Source organism: Macaca mulatta, chromosome 4, assembly GCF_049350105.2.
Source record: "Macaca mulatta isolate MMU2019108-1 chromosome 4, T2T-MMU8v2.0, whole genome shotgun sequence".
Lineage (NCBI taxonomy): Eukaryota > Metazoa > Chordata > Mammalia > Primates > Cercopithecidae > Macaca > Macaca mulatta.
Genome location: NC_133409.1, coordinates 155,364,985 through 155,386,955, shown reverse-complemented (window position 1 = coordinate 155,386,955; position 21,971 = coordinate 155,364,985). Strand labels below are relative to the sequence as shown.

Genomic DNA, 21,971 nt, shown 5'->3' with positions numbered 1-21,971 from the left:
AGGTCAGGAGATTGAGACCATTCTGATTAACACGGTGAAACCCTGCCTCTACTAAAAATACAAAAAAATTAGCCGGGCATGGTGGCAGGCGCCTGTGGTTGCAGCTACTCGGGAGGCTGAGGCAGGAGAATGGCATGAACCTGGGAGGCCGAGCTTGCAGTGAGCCGGGATCGCACCGCTGCACTCCAGCCTGGGCGACAGAGTGAGACTGCTTCTCAAACAAACAAACAAAAAGATCTCTATTAGGATAACTACAAAACACTGCTGAAGAAATAATAGATGACACAAACAAATGGAAAAACATTCAATGCTCATGGATTGGAAGAATCAATATTGTTAAAATGGCCATATCAGCCAAAGTAATCTATAGATTGAATGCTATTCCTATCAAACTATGAACGTCATTTTTCACAGAGGTAGAAAAGCTATTCTAAAATGCATATGGAACCAAAAAAGAGTCCCACTGGCCGAAGCAATTCTAAGTAAAAAAGAACAAAGCCAGAGTCATCACATTACCCGACTTCAAACTATCCTATAAGGGCTACAGTAACCAAAACAACATGGCACTGGTACAAAAAGAGACACATAGACCAATGGAACAGAATAGAGAACTCAGAAACAAAGTCACAAACATATAGCCATCTGATCATTGACAAAAATAAGCAATGGAGAAAGGACTTCCTATTTAATAAATCGTGCTGGAATAGCTGGCTAGCCATATGCAGAAGAATGAAACTGGGCCCTTATCTGTCACCATACACACAGATTAACTAAAGATAGATTCAAGTTTTAAATGTAAGACTCAAACTACAAGAATCGAAGAAGAAAACCTGGGAAACACCATTCTGAACATGGGGCTTGGGAAATAATTTATGACGAAGTCCTCAAAAGCAATTGCAACAAATACAAAAATTAACAACTGGGACCTAATTAAACTAAAGAGCTTCTGCATAGAAAAAGAAACTGTCAACAGAGTAAACAGACAACCTACAGAATTGGAGAAAATATTTGCAAACTATGCATCCAACAAAGGCATAATGTCCAGAATCTCTAAGGAGCTTAAACAATTGAACAAGCAAAAAGCAAATAACACCCATTAAAAATGGACAAAAGAAATAAACAGGCACTTCTTGAAAGAAGACATACAAGGAGCCAACGAACATATGAAAAAATGTTAATCATCACTAATCACCAGAGAAATGCAAATCAAAACCACAGTGAGATATTATCTCATACCAGTTGGAATGGCTATTATTAAAAAGTCAAGAAACAACAGATGCTGGCAAGGCTGTGGAGAAAAGTGAATACTTATACACTGTTGGTGGGAAAGTAAATTAATTCACCCATTGTGGAAAGCAGTTTGGGGATTTCTCAAACTTAAAACTACGATTCCACTCAGCAATTCCATTACTGGGTATATATCCAAAAGAAAACAAATCCTACCAAAAAACACATGAACTCATATGTTCATCACAGTACTATCCACAATTGCAGAGACATGGAATGAGCCTAGGCACCCACCAACAGTGAATTAGATAAAGAAAATGTGGTACGTATATACCACGGAATACCATGAGTCATAAAAAAGAAAAAAATCATGTCATTTGCAGCAACATGCAGCTACAGGCCATTAACCTAAGTGAATTAACACAGGAATAGAAAACCAAATACTATATGTTCTCACTTATAAGTGGGAGCTAACCATTGGGTACTCATGGACATAAAGATAGCAACAGTAGACACTAGGGACTACTAGAGTGGGTAGGTGGGGAGGGGGACAAGGGTTGAAAATCTAACTATTGATACTGTGCTCAGTACCTGGGTGACAAGATCAATCATACCCAAAACCTCAGTATCACAAAATATGCCCAGGTAACAAACCTGCAAATGTACCCCCTGAATCTAAACTAAAAGTTGAATTAGAAAAAAAAAAAGAAATCAAGAATTATAGGCTGGGTGCAGTGGCTCACGCCTGTAATCCCAGCACTTTGGGAAGCCAAGGCAATTGAATCACCTGAGGTCAGGAGTTTGAGACCAGCCTGGCCAACATGATGAAACCCTGTTTCTACAAAAAATACAAAAATTAGCCAGGCGTGGTGGCACTTGCCTGTAATTCCAGCTACTCTCCATAGGCTGAGGCAGGAGAATTGCTTGAACCCAGGAGGCGGAGGTTGCAGTGAACTAAAATTGTGCTACCATACTCCAGCCTGGGTGACAGAGTAAGACTCCGTCTAAAAAAAAAAAAAAAAAAAAAAATTATTATACGTATCTCTATAACATAGTTTAGTAATTGTTATTCTAAATGAAGCCAGAATATATATGTATATAGTCACAAGGTAACTGATGGCAAAATATATATAAAATTTTGTCATATGGCTTTAGAACTTACCAATATGCAATTTATTAGATCAATTAATGGCTCATTTAAAAAAATATAAAATACTTCAATCTCCATCACTCTGGTTTCTCTACTATTTTCTCATAATTCTTTAAAGGACCCTGACATTGCCTTTGAGCTGACATCAAAATTTGTCTCTGGAAATCTAGTATATCATTTAGTTAGACTTTAAGATATGAATACATTTTTATTAAGGAATGTCCCCTCGTATTTCTATATACTCTATTAGTGTTTTCTCCTATTTTCCTTTAAATTATAACTCATTTCTAAAAATAAAGGATAGAAACTCAGCAAGCAGCATACCTTTATTTATTTTAACTGTTAGCACAGCTGTTCCTAAAGTGTGGTCTCCTAACAGGCAACATAAGTATTATCTGGAAATTTGTAGAAATGCAAATTATCAGGCCTCACCTCAGACTTACTGCATTAGAAGGTCTGGGGGTAGGTGACCCCCACCAATCTGAACTTTAAAAGCCCTACAGATGATTCTGATGCAAGTTAAAGTTTTAAGATCCACCATGTTGGGTTAGAATTATGCTGAAATTTATGTTGTTACTGTAAGGTTTTGAAGTAAAACATTCTAATTGTATTTCTTAGTTACTGCATTTTATACTTTTATGACATATTTGATAAAAGAAAAAATTGGAAAAAGAATAATAATGAAGCAGTTAATATAATTATAGTGTAACTCACAAAATCAACCAGATAATCAACTTATAGTGTTTATTTTCTCTAGCATTTTTACGGGCTCTGAAGTCCATATGGAAGAAGTTGAAATTACGATCTATGCTACCTCAAGGGAACTAACATGATATTAATAAGCATTTCTTTTTGTACAAGAAATGTGCATTAAACAAGCTGTGGACATGATTATATAATGTGCTTTTTAATGACTTAACCTATAAGTGCTTGCTTTCGTTTCCCTTTTTTTTGAGATGGAGTCTCACTCTGTTGCCTAGGCTAGAGTGCAGTGGTGTGATCTCTACTGCAACCTCCACCTCCTGGGTTGAAGCGAGTCTCCTGCCTCAGCCTCCCTAGTAGCTGGGACTACAGGCCCACACCGCCACGCCCAGCTAATTTTTGTATTTTAGTAGAGACAGGGTTTCACCGTTGTTGCCCAGGCTGGTCTTGAACTCCTGACCTCAGGCAATCCACCCGCCTCAGCCTCCCAAAATGCTAGGATTACAGGCGTGAGCCACCATGCCTGGCCCCTTTAAGTGCTTTCGAGGTTAACAGGAGAGAGATAATATATACAATAGAGGAATAATTTTAAAAGGTTAAAAGCAGGCATTTGATTTCAGTCTAAAATGTAGCTACAACTTTATTTGGTAGATGGAATAAGACACTTCAACTTAGGAGAAGTGCGAAGTACAGAAACAACAAGATCTAAGTAAAACTGGGGGTTGGAGAATCATTGTGGATTTTAGTATTGTGTTGATGTGCGAATAGAGTTAAAATTTAGGCTAGGGCTGTTAACCTTATATCGATAATTAAGACAAGGTTTTGGATACTTCTGTTAGATCTACAATTGTCTGAAAAATAATTTGTGCCATGGAGTTTGTGTGTGTATGTGTGTAAGGATGAGGGCATCTGTATGTGTATCAAATGTTTTCTTTCTGGGGAAAGAATTTCTAAGCTTTTATTCTGGTTTCAGAGAAGTCTAAGACTCTTCCTGATGTATACAGACTAGTGCTAAGATGTTTGAGACCTTAAAGATTTTAAGGCTACGCTATTTTGATAATTCATAAAAGATCAGTTCTCAAGATTTGTGCAATGAATATATTTAGGCAGTGGAAAACAGATATAGTTCTCTGTTGAAATTTTATTTGAAGACCACCATAATAATTTTTCTAAGAATAGTAATGATAAAGCAATTTGGAGAGAATTAAATTATAAGCTATGTAAAATTGACGTCTTTAAAAGGCCTATAATTTGGGAATTCCTTATTTATTTATTAACACCCTTGCAAGCAACCTCTCAAAAACTCCCTTTACATCTTTGTTTCTAAGTGTGTGTGTATGTGTGTATTACTGAAGAAATGATTTCTGGATCAGAAAAGTCTAGTTTACATTGAATTGTACAAACATTGATGTAAAGTTTGACAAACCTTGAAAATGTTTTGATTAGTTTTTGGTGCATTGGAAGGCCAGTTCTGGGGGCTTGTTCAATGAAAATGTTTAGGCAACAGAAATAAATATAGCTTTTTGTCAAGGAAATTTTCTTTGAGGGAGATTACAATAGTTCTCTATAGTAATGACAAAAATAGGGCAACTTGCAGAGAAGTTAGTAAGCTAAGTAAGCATTGTGTCTTTAGCAAAACTTATCATTTGTATATTTCTTATTTCTTGATTAAGAAGACTCTTGCAACCAACCTTTTAAAGGCTTCCTTTACCTCTTTGTTCCTAAGTGTATATATAAGGGGATTCAGCATGGGTGCAATGATTCCATAGAAGAGAGAAACCATCTTTCCCCGGTCTTTGGAGTGGGGTGAAGGTGGTTGCAGATACATGGAGATAGCTGTACCATAAAAAAGTGACACCACAATTAGATGGGAGCCACATGTCCCAAATGCCTTTCGTCGACCTTCAGCAGACTGGATTCTCAACACTGCTTGGACAATAAAAGCATAAGATATAAGGACAAGTGTCACGGGTATTAGAAGGAACAGCACACTGATGAAGAATAGTTCAGCCTCATTTGCTGTTGTCTCAACACAGGACAACTTGAGCAGAGCAGGGACTTCACAGAAGAAGTGATCCACTTCTTTGTGACCACACAGTGGCATCTTAAGTGTCCAGGTGGACTGTAATACTGAATTGCTAAAGCCACTAATCCAGGATGCAGCTGCCAACTGGAGGCAGAGCCTCTGGTGCATGACAATTGAGTAATGTAGTGGCCGACAAATAGCTACAAACCTATCAAAGGACATGATGGCCAGGAGAAGACATTCAGTGGAACCCAAGGCCAGGAAAATGAAAAGCTGGGCCACACAGCCACCATAACTGATTACTTTCCTGGTGTTGCATATGTTTACCAGCATTTGTGGAACTGTGCTTGTGGTATAGCAAAGGTCCAGGAGTGAGAGATTGCTAAGAAAAAAGTACATAGGGGTGTGGAGTTTGAAATCCAAATGTAACACAAGAATTATTGTCAGATTGCCAAAGATTGTCAAGATATAGGAAAACAGAAACATCACAAAGAGTGGAATCTCTAGCCATGGTTGATCTGTGAAACCTAACAGAATGAACTCCTGTGGGACACTCTTATTTACCCAATTCATGATGAATGGTTCAACTCTTCATTCTCTGAAATACAAGAAGTCAGGAAGTTAACAACACACTTACTGATTTTGTCAGCTATAATCATTTTGCCAGCTATAATCATTTTGCTAGCAATTTACATAAAATTACAGACTGATCCAATTAATGTGAAAAAGTATTGATAAAAATATAAATATTTATCCATCCAAGTATTTAAAAAGTGTTTATATATTTGTAACAGCGTATCAGCAAAGTGAATTTCAAGAATCCATTTTTTTTTTTTTTTTTTTTTTTTTTGAGACGGAGTTTCGCTGTTTTGCCCAGGCTGGAGTGCAATGGCGCCATCTCAGCTCAATGCAACCTCTGCCTCCATGGCTCAAGCAATTCTCCTGCCTCAGCCTCCCCAGTAGCTGGGATCACAGGCATGTGCCACCACACCTGGCTAATTTTGTATTTTTAGTATTGATGGAGTTTCTCCATGTTGGTCAGGCTGGTCTCAAACTCCCAAGTTCAGGTGATCCTCCCGCCTCAGCCTCCCAAAGTGCTGAGATTACAGGCATGAGACACCGTGTCCGGCCTAATTTCAAAAATCTTAAGCCATATTTTCAGTTTCCAAATTGACATAATGTATCCTTTGATATTTTACTGTTTGTAAATGTATTTTTCACCATTCTTCCTACCTAGATATCTACTGTGAGGTAGATGTAGATACAGTTTCCTCTCATTTGAATTCATTCTAATTTCTCCTCAAGGCCAGTGAGATTCCCTGATTGTAGGAATCAGTTAAAATTAGTTAAAGCCACCTCCCATTATTCCCCTTCCCTCAAAAAAGTCATGTAGACAGTATCTAGTAAGTTATCAGACACAATTTAAGGAGACACATCCTTTTCATTTTAGAAGCTCATAGAATTTGTATAGATTCCTTAATAATAATGATATTTGAAGTTGACAGGCTGGTCTCATATCCCTACCCTCTCTAATTAGTTACATTCATGATATTGGAATGCTTCTAACCCTTTGATCTCCACACTTCTCATTTGTAAAATGAAGATGATACAGTGGTCCCCCCTTTATCAATGGGGGATACATTCCAAGACCACCAGTGGCTAGATACCTGAAACTGTGGGTAGTGCCAAACCCTATATATACTATGTTTTTTTTAATACCTACACAACTATAATAAGGTTTAATTTATAAATTAGGCACAGTAAGAGATTAAGAACAATAATAAAATGGAACAAGTATAACAGCTCCACACCCCCATTTATTGTAATAAATGTTATGTGAATGTGGTGGCCCTTTCTTTTTTTCTCTTCAAAACACCTTATTCTAGTGTACTCACCCCTCTGTGTTCTGATGATCTGATAACCGAGATGGCTACTCAGTGACTAACAGGCAGGTGGATGCTCTAAATCAAGCTTGTCCAACCTGAGGCCCACGGGCTGCATGCAGCCCAAGATGGCTTTGAACGCAGCCCAGGACGGCTTTGAATGTGGCCCAACATAGATTTGTAAACTTTCTTAAAACATCCTGATATTCACTGATGATTAAAAAAAAAAAAAAAAAAACTCATCAGCTGTTGTTAGTGTTGCTGTATTTTATGTGAGGCCTAATACAATTCTTCTTCCAATGTGGCCCAGGGAAGACAAAAGATTGGACACCCCTGCTCTAAACAGAGGGAAGATTCCTGTGACTGGGTGGGACAACACAAGACTTCATCAGGCTATTCAGAATGGCGTGAATTTAAAACTTCTGAATTGTTGACTTCTGTAATTTTCCTTTTAATATTTGCAGACCGTGGTTGACTGTGGGTAACTGAAATTGTGCAGAGCAAAACCACAGATAAGGAAGGACTACTGTAATATTTTTCTAAGTTGTCTTGATGTGGAGTATAAATGATGTGAGGTATAAGCGCACACATTTACCCTAGACTCACGCCTTTAGAAATGGAGAAAAGTGGATGAAAGGAACTATAGTGATCCAAGGTCTGAGGTGCTCAGAGAGGAATTACTTATGATTTTTAGAACTTTAAATTTCCTAGGGTTACCAATGGAAATGACTATGCCTGTTAAAACTCAACATCTGATTTCCTTCTTAACCCACAAACCATCAACTCCAACAAGAGGGGGTCATAGTAAGCATATGATGTGAGTATAAATGTGATCTTTACTGTAAATTGCCTAGCAAAGTGCCTGGCACATAGACGCACAGCCATGTCAGAGAAAGTACAACAGTTCTGCAGGAACTCTGAGATGCTTTGAGTAGAGGCTATTCAGCCCCATACATTTCCTGGAGGGACTAATACGCCAACTCTACCAGCTAAACATGTATTCATCCCCCCCAAAATCTTAATGGGACACTTAATTATTTTATTACTTTATCAATATCAGAATATTTGTTTTTCAATTTCCTTCATGTTCAGCAAAATGTTAGCAATGTGAATTTTAATTTTTCTAGTTATTTTAGAGCCATTCGTTCCCTAATAAATGTCTCCTTGACTCTCATATGAAAAGAAATTTGAGATTTGTAGTCATAGATGTGGATATGAAATGATATTCAAAGGTATTTTTAAGTGAAAAGAGGAAGTTACTGAACATTTGTATAGCATGATTCCATCAGTTTATAAAAAGAATATAATATTAGTATAACATATATATACTAATATATAAATTAAAAACTACCTTGAATGATACAGAAGAAAGTATTACTCCTAGGAAATCAAAATGGTGGTGAGTAAAGCAGACTTTACTAATAAATTTACCTATTTTTTGTTCAAGTTTTTAATAAGCAGACATTACTTTTGTAATTTTTTTTTAAATGACTGTGCTGACCAATTTATTCTCTGTATTCTACTTTCAGACTAGCATTGCTTTAGTTAAGACTTTGATCTCCATGAGGGTGAAAATATTATAAGAAATATAATTTTTTTATTTCTTGATAATTCCTTAAAATTCAGTCTGAAAGTACAAAGAGTTTTTTAAAGGATGGATTGTAGGAGCATTTTGTATCTTACTAGTAATATATATATATTACTATAATATATATATATTACTATTATATATATATTACTAGTAATATATTTTGCTAGCAATTTACATAAAATTACAGACTGATCCAATTAATGTGAGAGACAGAGAGAGAGCGCCAAGGAATGCAGGAATCAGATAAAACAAGGCAAATGACCTCAGTAAAGACAGATTTCATATACTTCACAATTTCTTTGAGTTGCACAAGTATTGAAGAGATCCCCTCAAACCCATAATTTTGGGATGGCTGAAATGCCCCAGTTCATTCAGGACTGCTGAATGTACTCCTGCTATCTTGACATAGTCACTAACAGAGTCACTCCTATTCTCAGACACGTTCCTGTTTGGATAAATTATAACGTCTCCTGCATTTATTGCTCAGGAGATCTCTCACTATTAAGGACACTGCATGTGCTTTCTCCTTTAACATGGGTCAATGGCCCTTCCTTCCTGACCAGGCCGTCTGTCTTACTTTTCTCCTTAGAACTCAGCTAAGAGACTGCCTCACCAAAAAGCCCTTTCACTGAGGATTATAGAAGAAGGAGAGAATCAGTTAACTCTTTTCAAATTAATTGACTGCCTCACTCTGAGATTCAGTCCTTACAAAATAAATAAACTGCCCTCTCATCAATATAACATATTAGTGTATCCTGTTATGTAATATCCCCTCGCATTCTGTAGTAAGGGCACAAGAAGGGGGGAAATATTTATCACTCAGGTAGGAAGCCCTGGAGCTGAATAACAATGATGCAGCTGGAAAGCAGTGAGGGGAGGAAGCTGGAGATTTCAGACCACTGAATTCTAATATTCTGTCTTACTCATCTTTGCATACTTTCTCATCTTCTAAACAAACAGTTGCCTCAAATATTTATCCACTCTTAAAAGGATATCTTTAAATAGCTGTGGTATCCTTTTGTATTTCATACATTTTATGTAATTTAATTTCTGATTCATATCCCTAATTTTAGGATTAAAATGTTTGTCAACAACTAAAAAGCAAAACAAAACAAAACTAGGAAGTCCTTATCTGCATCTTTAAGATTATATCAAATGGGCTACTGAGTACTTATGTGTTAATACCTGCTCCAATTGCTTGCAATTGTGGCTAATGTCTTAAAGGTGGTAGATTTCTCTGCTTTCCAATAAAATCACATTGCCGGCATCTCCAGCTACAATTATTCTCATTTTGAATAGCAAACATTCCATTGACTAGCAAAACAAAACATTTGAATTATGTGATATATCTAGCAGATCAGAAAGAGAGCGTAGCAAGTGGATTAAAACAGAAGTTAATGGAAGAGAATTTTAGAAAGCTGCTGAGGGGATCTTTATAGTTTTTATCTGTGGTCACTTTAGAATGTTTTAATCCCTAGTTTAGAATACTTACCTAGATGAATACGCATCCTTACCTCCTTTCTTACCTGTGTATTGGTTGACCTTATATTTGTCATCTCCCTCTTGAATTTTCTCATTATATATTTTTAACATTAAAAACAGATGAGGCTCAACAGAGTCTTGGAAGCATCTTTTTAAATTGCACTGTGGAAAAAAAAATCGAGACAAGAGAGGCAACAAGAGTTTTAGTCCCAAACCTGCCGTCCGAAGTCACTGTATAATTGGGCGAGTTAGTTAATAGCTTCGGCTGTCAGTTTTATTTTTTGTAACATTATAGGGTTGCTATTTTCCTTACAGCATAAAACTGTTTACTTCTATGTTTTCTTAAAGTTTCTCATATCCCTGTGAGATACATTTCCAGATACCGTCTTTTTGCTGGAGTATGAGAATGAATCGTAGGACCATTTTCTCCACACAGCTGATACATTGTACAAGGAAGTTTGTAAAAGAAAAAAATTCCTGTTTATAAAAGATTAATTTTGTAGGTAGAAACCTGAAATTATATACTCAAAGAAATTACTTTCCCGAAGTCCTAGGTCTTGTAAGCAGCAAACTGAAGATTAGAACAAAAGACTGACCTTCTCTAAAGTTCTTATTTCCCATAGAAATTGCAGATATGCTCAAAATAACATTATGTATAACAATAAAGCACCTAAAAGATGAAGCTAAGTCAGATTTTTCCAGCAGATAATTTGGTCTTTGCTGAGATTTGAATTACAGACTATAACATGAGTGCTTACTTAGAACACTCAAATTTTAATGTAATTTTATTTCATAATTTTTAGAAATGTTTTCTACTTACCTCCATTTTAAGCAATTAGAGGTAGATCTTTGTGTGTGTGTGTGTGTGTGTGTGTGTGTGTGTAAGAAGGCTTGAGTTCAAACGGGACTAATTTAAAGTGCACAGATAAACATCTTCATACATTTAGTTGTATAATTGATTTCATGAAATTTTTTAACTTATTTTAATTCCACTCAATATGCAGTAAGTCCTGAAGTTTCTACTCAGAGTTAACTAGATAATAAGGATGAAATATTGCTGATGACCAGAATGTGGTGTGCAGCATCACATCACTTGGAATTTAGGGTGTCAACTGCTATTCTCGGAGAATCTTTCGAGTCAGTTTTGCAAAATGATAAAAGAATTTTCTCTATTGATTGTAGTGTTTGTTTTGGTCACTGGCAGAAATCTCAATCACTGAACTGCAAAACCCTTCCCCGCCCCGGCGACCCCAGTTTATAGTAGTAAACAGCATACCCAGTGGGAAGAGAAAGGAGATGTCTATGAAGTGATGTTCCTCTTTCAAAACTGATTTGCTAAGCAAAATCCTTTCTCTAGGGACTGAATCCTCAACTTTTTCTAATGCAAAAGGCATGACAATGGGGACTAAACTACTTTATCAAAAAACACTGGAATTTTATGCTATTAAGATTGAAGTTAGTTTTCTTCTGTAAACTATTTCATGAGTTCTTTAAAGCCAATTACTTCTATCAGGAAAGAAGTCTTTATTTTTATTACTATTTTTTTAAAATCACAGCTGCACATGCCAAGGGAATAATTTTTTTTTTTTTTAAGACAGAGTCTCACTCTGTTGCCCAGGCTGGAGTGCAATGGCGTGAGCTCGGCTCACCGCAACCTCTGCCTCCCGGTTCAAGTAATTCTCCTGCCTCAGCCTTCCGAGTAGCTGGGACTACAGGTGAGTGCCACCACACATGGGCTAATTTTTTTGTATTTTTAGTAGAGACGGGATTTCACCATGTTGGCCAGGCTGGTCTCAATCTCCTGACCTCGTGATCCGCTCACCTTGGCCTCCCAAAGTGCTGGGATTATAGGCATGAATCACCGCGCCCAGCCCAAGGGAAGAATGTTTTTATTTCACGTGTAAAATCTCTAAGATGCAATCCGAGATCATGTTCCCAAAACTTTGATTTCTATATCAGAAAATAAGCTACCATTTATCTCAAGAAAATAGTGTATTAATTTGATTTATGGTATATTTTGTATAAAATGGCTTTTTAAAAAGTTAATGTGCAGCAATATATCTAGTATATATTTTCTTTGATGGATTTTGAGTTTTCAGTCTCAGTTTCTAAGGTCTTCCTCAGTTCAGAATTGTATCTGGCCCCTTAAATTGCCTGGTTTAAAGTTTATTTATAGTACAGTATTTAATCCAAACGTAATACTTTCATTTTCTATATGTTGTAATGTGCAGATTCATTTAAGTTGTTTTCTAGATTAATAAAATGAGAAGACATGTTTATAATTCTAGAAAAAATATTTGGTATCTATTAAATAGAAAAAAACACTTTTAACAATTTTGAAAAAATACTACAAATAGCTCAATAGGAAAATAAATTACATAGGCAGTTTAGAGAATAGCACAGTCAAATGATCAATAGATATAAGAAAATATGATCAAGTTATCAAATATAGAAAGATATATCTTTTTAGTTCAACATCTCCTTCTGAGAGAAGGATATATTAAAGTAATGATGATAAAGCTCCCCATTTTCACCAGATCAGAAACAAAAGGATAAATGACTTTTATTGCTAAGGTGGATGAAGGAAGACAGTTACTCACAGATTATTGGTGGATATTTAAAGTGTTATAGGCATTCTGGTGAGAAATATGGCAATAGTTGCTTACAAACTATATATATTGTCATTCTAGCACTGTTACTCCTGGGAATCTTTCCTAGGGAAAGGAAATTAACAGTATGTAAGGACACATGGGCAATGACGTTTATTGTAGAGATATTTTAATGACCAGAGATAGAGAAAAACGTGGTTTTTTTTTTGGTAGATAGTTTTCTAAATAATTAATATGTTCACTGAACAGAATAATATGCATCCATCTAAAATAAGGAACTATAGGTCTAACAGACAGCTTGGAGATATTTTCCTGGGGTATCGCTGGGTGAGCAAATAAAGAAGCAAAAAAGGTAAAAAACATGGTCCCAGTTTTATAAAATAATTATTTAAGGCACCATAAATATGATTTTCTGTATTGTATGTCTGTGTGAGATTACATAACAAAAGACCTTTTTTTCCCCCAGAATAGTAAGAAAGGCCACTTCTTACATAATTAACAAGAGTAACTTGGAGAGAGGCAGACAGTAATATTAGGAGGAGGAGCGGGGTGAGGAGGAGAAAGAGGTAGATGGGACATGAAGTAAAACTGGAAAGAGAAAGAAATTAAGATTTTACATACAATTGATTTTTTAAAAATGTAATAGCAGTGGTTACCCCTGAATAGAAGACCAGGAATGAGGGGAAAAATTGTACTGGTGTGTGAACTTTGTTTTTTTACAATATTTTCAAAAAGGTTTTATTTATTTATTTATTTATTTATTTAGACAAGAGTCTTGTTTTGTGGCCCAGGCTGGAGTGCAGTGGTGTGACCTTGGCTTACTGCAATCTCCACCTCCTGAGTTCAAGTAATTCTCCTGCCTCAACCTCCCAAATAGCTGGGACTACAGGCATGCAACACCATGCCCAACTAATTTTTTTGTGTTTTTAGTAGAGACAGGGTTTCACCATGTTGGCCAGCCTGGTCTCGAACTTCTGACCTCAAGTGATCCGCCTGCATTGGCCTCCCAAAGTGCTAGGATTACTGGTGTGAGCCACCGGGCCTGGCCAAGAGGTTGTAATTTAAATAAACAAAAGTATAGTTTGAAAAGAAAGTAAAGAACTAAGCAAGAAAATATGAATAAATATAAATATTCTGTAGAATGAAACAATTATGCAAAAATGGAAATGATTTCAAAAGTTCTGAAACTTAGAAACTATCAAGTGATACCCACTTACGCAATTCTAGAAGTAGGGAAGGATCTGCTGAATTTATTATTACTAGCCAGACATGTGCCATCCTTTCAAAGGATTATTTCACTCAGTCCTCATAAGTGCTCTCTGAGAAAGCAATTCACTATCTGCATTCTATAGATGTAGAAACTGAGGCTTAGGGTGATTAAAATAGAATGTGTCAGGGAACTGGTGACATAATATGGCTGTTCCACTTTTATTTATTTATTTTTGTATTTTGTATTTTTTTTGTTCTTTTTTTTTTTTCATGCCTTCCTTCTTACCACTAGGACTTATTTTTCAGAAATATACTTGTTAGCATTTTAAAATAGAAAATGTATCGAATATTAGAACAAAATTCTGTAAGTAGCAAGGTGGGCAAAGTGTTTTCTGTCAGATAAATATTAAGGAAGCATGAAAGACTGGATATAACAACTTTCCCAGGAGAAATGGAGATAGGATAAGGACCAAATTTTACTAACATTTAAAATGAACCCTTAGTACTGGAGTCCAAAGGGAGTGGGTAGTATTCTAAGAAATCAAAGGGAATGCTGAAGCTTTCTCCAAACAAGGCTAGCCCAACAATAATTTCCTCAACTAATTCCATGTTGCCATAAGAAATCCAAAAAAGCAAAGCCTTCAATACAAAGAATCAAGTCCTGTTTTATAGTTCTCTCTCTCTCTCTCTAGATACACATGTGTGCATGTATAAATTTTTTGAAGCATTTGTGTGTGTTTTGGACCTGATACCCACTACTCCTAAAGTTTTCAGAGGGTATATCCTCCAAACAAGAATATTCTCCATTTCCAGCATAACCATCACAACTAGGAAATTCACACCATTGCAATACTGCCATCCAATCTACACACCACATTTAAATTATGTCAGTTGCCTTAGGAGTGTCCTTCATAATCAACTTTTCCTTTTGGTCTAGGATCCAACTCAGAGTTATGTGTTGTATTTAGTTGTGATGTCTCCTTAGTTTCTCTGTATCAGGAGCAGTTCTTCAGCTTTTCCTCATCTTTCATGACATGGTATTTTTCAAGAATGTTGGCCTGTCACTGAGTAGGTTGTCTCTCAATTTGGGGCATTTGACTTTTCTTCATTATTTTTGGCAGGAATACAACAGAAATACTGTTATCTTCTCATTCATCATATTAAGAGGCATCTGATATCCATGTGTCTCATTATTTGAGATTTTTTACTTTTATTACCTTGTTTATGAAGTGTCTGCTAAGTTTGTCTGCTACAAAACTAATTAATAAGTATTTTGCATTTATTAACTGAGATGTATGTTGTAGAGAGTTACTTTGAAACTGTATAGACATCATGCTTGATGTATATATATATATAGACATCATGCTTGATATATCCAGGCATTGCCTGGATAAATTCCTTTCTACCTAGCAAAGGAAAAGGTGAACATCCTGAATCAGAGGAAATGACCACAGACTGGATTTATGGACTCCCAGGGCCCACATGAAATGAATTTAGGTGAAAACAGTATTTATCATTTGACTGCCACCAATCTCCACACTCAGTAGTTGACCAAGTAGAATCTCCCTTCTGGGGAGATTTCAGAGAATAATGTTTCTGTTAAACACTTGAAAGATGTATTGAACTCCAGTTGCATTATCTCTTTAGCCTGTGCATAAAGCAAATTGAGATTGATGAATGAAATGGATTATTATAAGCTTCATAAGGTGGCAATTTTAATTAATTGTTACTTTCAGTTTGACTTGCTGTCCTATTTGACCACCTTGACATCTGGCAACCTCTCACTGACACCTCGATTTTAGCCCACTGAAATAGATTTTTATCTTTTGATCTCCAGAACTGTAGGATAGTACATTTATGTTGTTTTAAGTCACCACGTATGTGGCAATTTGTAAAAGCTGCCACAGGGATATAATAAACTAAGTGAGCTAAATTTCAACTTTGGAGAAGAAATTAACTGTATTTGAATGTTCTGCTTCTATTTCTGAATCAACTCATGAGACTGTTAGCTTTGTGTGTGGCTGAAAGCAAGAGAAAGATCTTGAATCTGTCCATCTATAGGTGAGCAATTGTGGCTTTAGCTGTCATACCCAAAAAAATCCAAAAGTGCTTGATCTGTCTGAAGCAGATTGGAATGCTATATGGAGGCCATATATGCCTTGATAGAAGTATTTTAGCAGAGGCTACCAGATTTCTGCAGCATAGCCATGCCTTCTTTAGCAAAAAATGATCAACTGAGGGAAATAGAAAGGTGAGAATCCTAAATTACTGCTTTAAAAACAGGACATTCAGATCTTCAGACTCACGGCTAAAAAAAATAAAATAAAATAAAAGGAGACCTCACATTCTTAATTGTCTTAAGAAATGTAGATTATAGATATATGTATATAGATATACACATATATCTGCGCATAATTAAATGCAAAGCTCTTTAAATGAATTGCTGAGTGTATTTTACTGATTCTGTTAGCTTTTTATTTTGAAATAATTTTAGACTTACAAAAAGTTACAAAAATAGTTGAGAGAACTCATGTATACTCTTCAACTAGACATTTTACATAATCATAGCATAATTTTCAAAGCACAGGAAATTACCATTGATAAAATACTGTTAAAATTTTGCAAACTGGGCCAGCTGCAGATGCTCACACCTGTAATCTTAGCACTTTGCCGAGATGGGAGGATCACCCAAGATCAGAAGTTCAAGACCAGCCTGGCCAACATGGTGAAACCCGGTTCTCTACCAAAAGCACAAAAATCAGCCAGGTGCAGCGGTGCACTCCTGTAATCCTAGCTACTCAGGAGGCTGAGGCAAGAGAATCGCTTGAACCTGGGAGGTGGAGGTTGCAGGGAGCAAGATCAAGCCATTGCACTCCAGTCTGGGTGACAGAGTGAGGCTCTGTCTCAAAAAAAGAAAGAAGAAAAAAAAAAGCAAACTCTTTCACAAATGTCCTTTTACTATCCCAGGATCTCATCCAGGATCCTACATTGCATTTAGTTGCTGTATCTCTTTAGTCTCCTCCTCCAACCTGGGACAGTTCCTCAGTCTGTCTTTCAAGACTTTGACACTTTTGAAGATTATTAGCCAATTATTTTATAGAAGTACCTTCAGTTTGGGTTTGTCTGATGTTTTCTTATGGCATATATTGAGGTTATATATGTTTGGCGAGAATATCACAAGAACGTTGAGGTGCTCCTTTTAGTACCTCATATCAAGATGTTCACGATGTTTTATTGTATTACTATGACAATAACTTTGAACACTTGGTTAAGATAATTTCTTCCAGGTTTCTCCACTGTAAAGTGACCATTTTTCCTTTTTAAATTTATAATTATCTTGAGAGGGAATATTTTGAGATTATGCAAATATTCTGTTTCTCATAATATTTTTGCTACTTACATTGGTGTTCATCAGTGATTCTTGCCTGCAACCATTATTTCTGTAGCATCTATTTTCTATTTCTATTGCTAATTCTACATTTATTTATTGGAATTCTACTGTAAAGAAGAGCTGTTATTTTCCCCCGTTTGTTATTTGTTCAGTCATTTATTTAAACTCATATAGACTCATGGGAATTTGTTTTATTCTATTGTTTGTAGTCCCAATACTATCATTATTTAATTTACTGCTAAAATTGTCCTAGATTTGGCCTTTGGGAGCTCCTTCAAGTTGACTCATGTATCTTTTTAACATGCCCCATCACTATTTGAGAACTTCTATACTCTGTGTCACCACCAGCTGTTCTAGGGTCATCTTGGACTTTTACTTCCCCAGCCCTAGAATCAATAATTTTTCTAAGGATCCTTGGTTCCTTTTACTGGAAAATATATTTAGAAATCAAGATCTAGGCACCAGGTGTGCTCATTGCTACTGATTTGTTATTGCTTCCAGACTCTCAGTGAACAGAGCATACACATACATTTTTATTTCTGTACCTAGCTCTGCGTGTGTGTGTGTGTTTGTGTGTGTGACCACAGTTCATACTAATGCCTCCGATTCCAATCTAAATACCACAGAGTTTATCTGCATCAACTCCCTCCATTCCTTTCTTGTACCTTCTTTCTTGGACAGTGAGAAATTTGGCTCTCATTATCCATAATATATGTACTTATTTGCTCAATTCTAATACACAAATAGCTTTAGAATTACTAATCCACTCTGTTGGGAATAACAGTTTTACTAACTAGAGCACAATATTTATGTACAGTTCTTTTTGCTTTTATCCTTAGATGAGTCTGTCATCAGCAAAATAGTCAAGATACTCTTTTTCCCAAAGTTAATTAGGTTAGTTTTTTTTTTTCTTCCTTACCCTCTTTAACTTGCTTTTGTTGCTCATTTGTAATGCAGGTGGGTTAATTTATTATTCTCTGTATTTCTTTTGGGTATCTTCCATTCCGGTTGACTTTAATTATTTATTTAAATTTGGATATATGAAGCATTACTATGGCTATAAAAGTTAGAACACACAAAATGTTATATGTACTTACGTAAGTGTCACTCCCCCTCAGCCTTTCCATTCCACTAATTCTCCCATTTTTAATACTGTATTCCAAATCACCACCTCCTCTAACCCTGTGGGTAACTAATCTTATTAGTTCCTGGTTTATCATTCCTGTCTTTCTTTTTGTATAAAGGGGCAGATATGTGTATCGTTCATTACATGTCCTTCTTTCTTATATGAAAGAACTGTAAGATAGTACATTATATGAAAGGTAGTATAGACTGGGTACAGTGGCTCACGCCTGTAATCCCAGCACTTTGGGAGGCCCAGGCAGGTGGATCACTTGAGGTCAGGAGTTTGAGACCAGCCTGGCCAACATGGCAAAACCCTGTCTATACTAAAAATATAAAAATTGACTGGGTGTGGTAGTGTGCACCTATAATCCGAGCTACTTTGGAGACTGAGGCAGGAGAATCGCTTGAACCTGGGAGGCAGAGGTTGCAGTGAGCCGAGATTGTGCCACTGCACTCCAGCCTGGGTGATAAAGTGAGACTTCATCTAAAAAACAAACAAACAAACAAAATAGAACGATGATATATAGTACTCTTTGCACTTTGCTTTTTCCATTTAACAATATAACCTGAAATCACTCTGTATTACTTCATACAGATCATCTTTATTCTATTTTAAAAGTCTCTTTAAAAACTTTTTATTTTGAAAAAGTTACAGATTTACAAGAAATTGCAAAAGTAATAATAGAGGTCTTTTGTACCCTTTACCCAGTTTCCCACAATGGAACATCTTACATAATAATAGTAAAATAACCAGGAAATTGACTTTTATACAATCCATAGGTTTTACTCATTTAACTAGTTTTACAAGCATGTGTGTGTGTATAGTTCTATGTAACTTGTCACATGTAGATTTGTGTAACTATTGCCACAATCAAGATACACTATTGTTCCATTTCTACAAATATCTCTTGTGTTACTCCTTTCTAATTACACCTATCTCTTTCTGTTCTCGATGCCCCATCCCTAACTCTTGGCAACCACTAATTTGTTCACTATCTCCATTAATTTGTCATTTTTGAGAATGTTTGTTCATAAATGAAATCATATAGCATGTAATATTTTAAGATGAACTTCTTTCACTCAGATTAATTCCTTTGACATTCATTCAAGCTGTTGCATGTATCAATAGTTTGTTCCTTTTTACTGTTGAGTTATATTTCATGACATGGAAGTACCATAGTTTGTTTATTCACTCATTGAAGGACATTTAGGTTGTGTCTGTGTTTTGGTACTACAAATAAAACTACTATAAACAGCAATGTCTAGAATTTTCTGTGAGCATAAGTTTTCATTTTTCTGGGATAACTGTCAAGAAATGTGACTGCTGGGTTATATGGTAAGTGTATGTTTAATTTTTTAAGCAGTTATTTTCTAGAGTGGTTGTACTATTTACATTTCTACCAGCGATGTATTATAGCTCATTTCTCCGTATTCTTGTCAGCTTTGGTGTCATCAGTATTTTAAAAAATTCTTCTATTCAGTATGTAGTGATATCTCTTTGTGATTTTAATTTGCATTTCCCTAATAGGTAATGATGTTGAACATATTTTCGTGTGCTTATTGCTGTCAGTGGTAAACATCAGCTCTGTGGTAAACATTAGCTCCTGTCTTTTGGCCATTTTCTAGTTGGATTGTTTGCGTTTTCACTGTTGAGTTTTGACAGTTTTAAAAAAATATATTCTAGTTAGGAGTCTTTTGTCAGATATATGGTTTGTAAATACTTTCTCCCTGTCTATAACTGGTTTTTTAATGCTTTTAACAGGGCCTTTCACAGAAAAACATTTTCAATTTTGGTGAAGTCAACTTATTTGTTTTCCTTTTATGGATTACGCTTTTGCTGTCACGTTTTAGCATTTACTGAGATTCTTGAATATGTTGGCTGATGTTTTTCATTGGTTTTGAAAAACTCTTAGCCATTATCTCTTCAAATTTTGCTTCTGCCTTGTATTTTCTCACTTCTCTATCTGGTACTCTATTTGTATCTTAAATTATTTGTATACATCTATACAAATCATTATGTTCATAATTTGTTTCTATTCTTTTTTTCTTTCTTGTTGTTAGTTTGGGATTTCTTCTACTTTTTTGTCTTCCAGTCACAATTCCTGTATTATGAGGTTAAAATAAGACTACAGGGGTTGGTGGGTTTTTTTGTTTTGTTTTTTTTTGGGGGGAGGGTTTGCCTTGAAAAATGAATTACATGCTAATATCCAGAACCTACAAAGAACTCAACCAAATTTACAAGAAAAAAGCAAACAACCCCATCAGAAAGTGGGCAAAGGATATGAACAGACATTTCTCAAAAGAAGACATGCATACAGCCTACAGACACATGAAAAAATGCTCATCATCACTGGCCATCAGAGAAATGCAAATCAAAACCACAATGAGATACCATCTCACACCAGTTAGAATGGCGATCATTAAAAAGTCAGGAAACAACAGGTGCTGGAGAGGATGTGGAGAAATAGGAACACTTCTATGCTGTTGGTGGGATTGTAAACTAGTTCAACCATTATGGAAAACAGTATGGTGATTCCTCAAGGATCTAGAACTAGAAGTACCGTATGACCCAGCCATCCCATTACTGGGTATACTCAAAGGATTATAAATCATGCTGCTATAAAGACACATGCACATGTATGTTCATTGCGGCACTATTCACAATAGCAAAGACTTGGAATCAACCCAAATGTCCATCAGTGACAGACTGGATTAAGAAAATGTGGCACATATACACCACAGAATACTATGCAGCTATAAAAAAGGATGAGTTTGTGTCCTTTGTAGGGACATGGATGCAGCTGGAAACCATCATTCTCAGCAAACTATCGCAAGAATGGAAAACCAAACACCGCATGTTCTCACTCATAGGTGGGAACTAAACAATGAGATCACTTGGACTCGGGAAGGGGAACATCACACACCGGGGCCTATTATGGGGAGGGGGGAGGAGGAGGGATTGCATTGGGAGTTATACCTGATGTAAATGATGAGTTGATGGGTGCTGACGAGTTGATGGGTGCAGCACACCAACATGGCACAAGTATACATATGTAACAAACCTGCACATTATGCACATGTACCCTAGAACTTAAAGTATAATAATAATAATAATAAAAGAAAGAAAAATGAATTACATTTATGTATTTTTAAAAATAATTTCAACTTTTATCTTAGATTCAGGCGATACATGTGTAGGTTTGTTACATGGGCATATTTTGTAATGCTGAGGTTTGGGGTCTGATTGATCTCGTCATCCAGGTATTGAGCATAGTATCCAATAGTTAGTTTTTTAACCTTGCCTTCATCCCTTCTCCCTTGTAATCCCCAGTGTCTATCTTTATATCTGTGCGTACCCAATGAACATGCTGTATTTGGTTTCCTGTTCCTGCATTAATTTGCTTAGGATAATGCCCTCCAGCTGCAACCGTGTTGCTGCAAAGGACATGATTTTGATATTTTTAATGGCTGCATAGAATTCCATGGTGTGTATGTACTACATTTTCTTTATCCAGTCTACTCTTGATTGGCACCTAGGTTGAGTCCATGTCTCTGCTACTGTGGATAGTGCTGCAA

General features: G+C 36.1%; 2 protein-coding genes across 2 annotated transcripts in view; one reads left to right on the top strand and one right to left on the bottom strand.

The window, feature by feature from the left end:
• The window catches only part of LOC100429458 (olfactory receptor 2B6-like), a 77,457-nt gene that overhangs the window by 20,390 nt on the left and 35,096 nt on the right, over window positions 1-21,971 (top strand).
• On the bottom strand, window positions 4,737-5,761 carry LOC705704 (olfactory receptor 2B2). The gene has a single exon (XM_001097331.5). The coding sequence runs from the start codon at window positions 5,676-5,678 to the stop codon at window positions 4,737-4,739; it is 942 nt and encodes a 313-aa protein (XP_001097331.3). The 5' UTR covers window positions 5,679-5,761.

What these genes read in the sequence shown, in the direction of transcription:
- LOC705704 (XM_001097331.5), bottom strand. Translation starts at nt 5,678, where the DNA reads ATGAATTGGGTAAATAAGAGTGTCCCACAGGAGTTCATTCTGTTAGGT.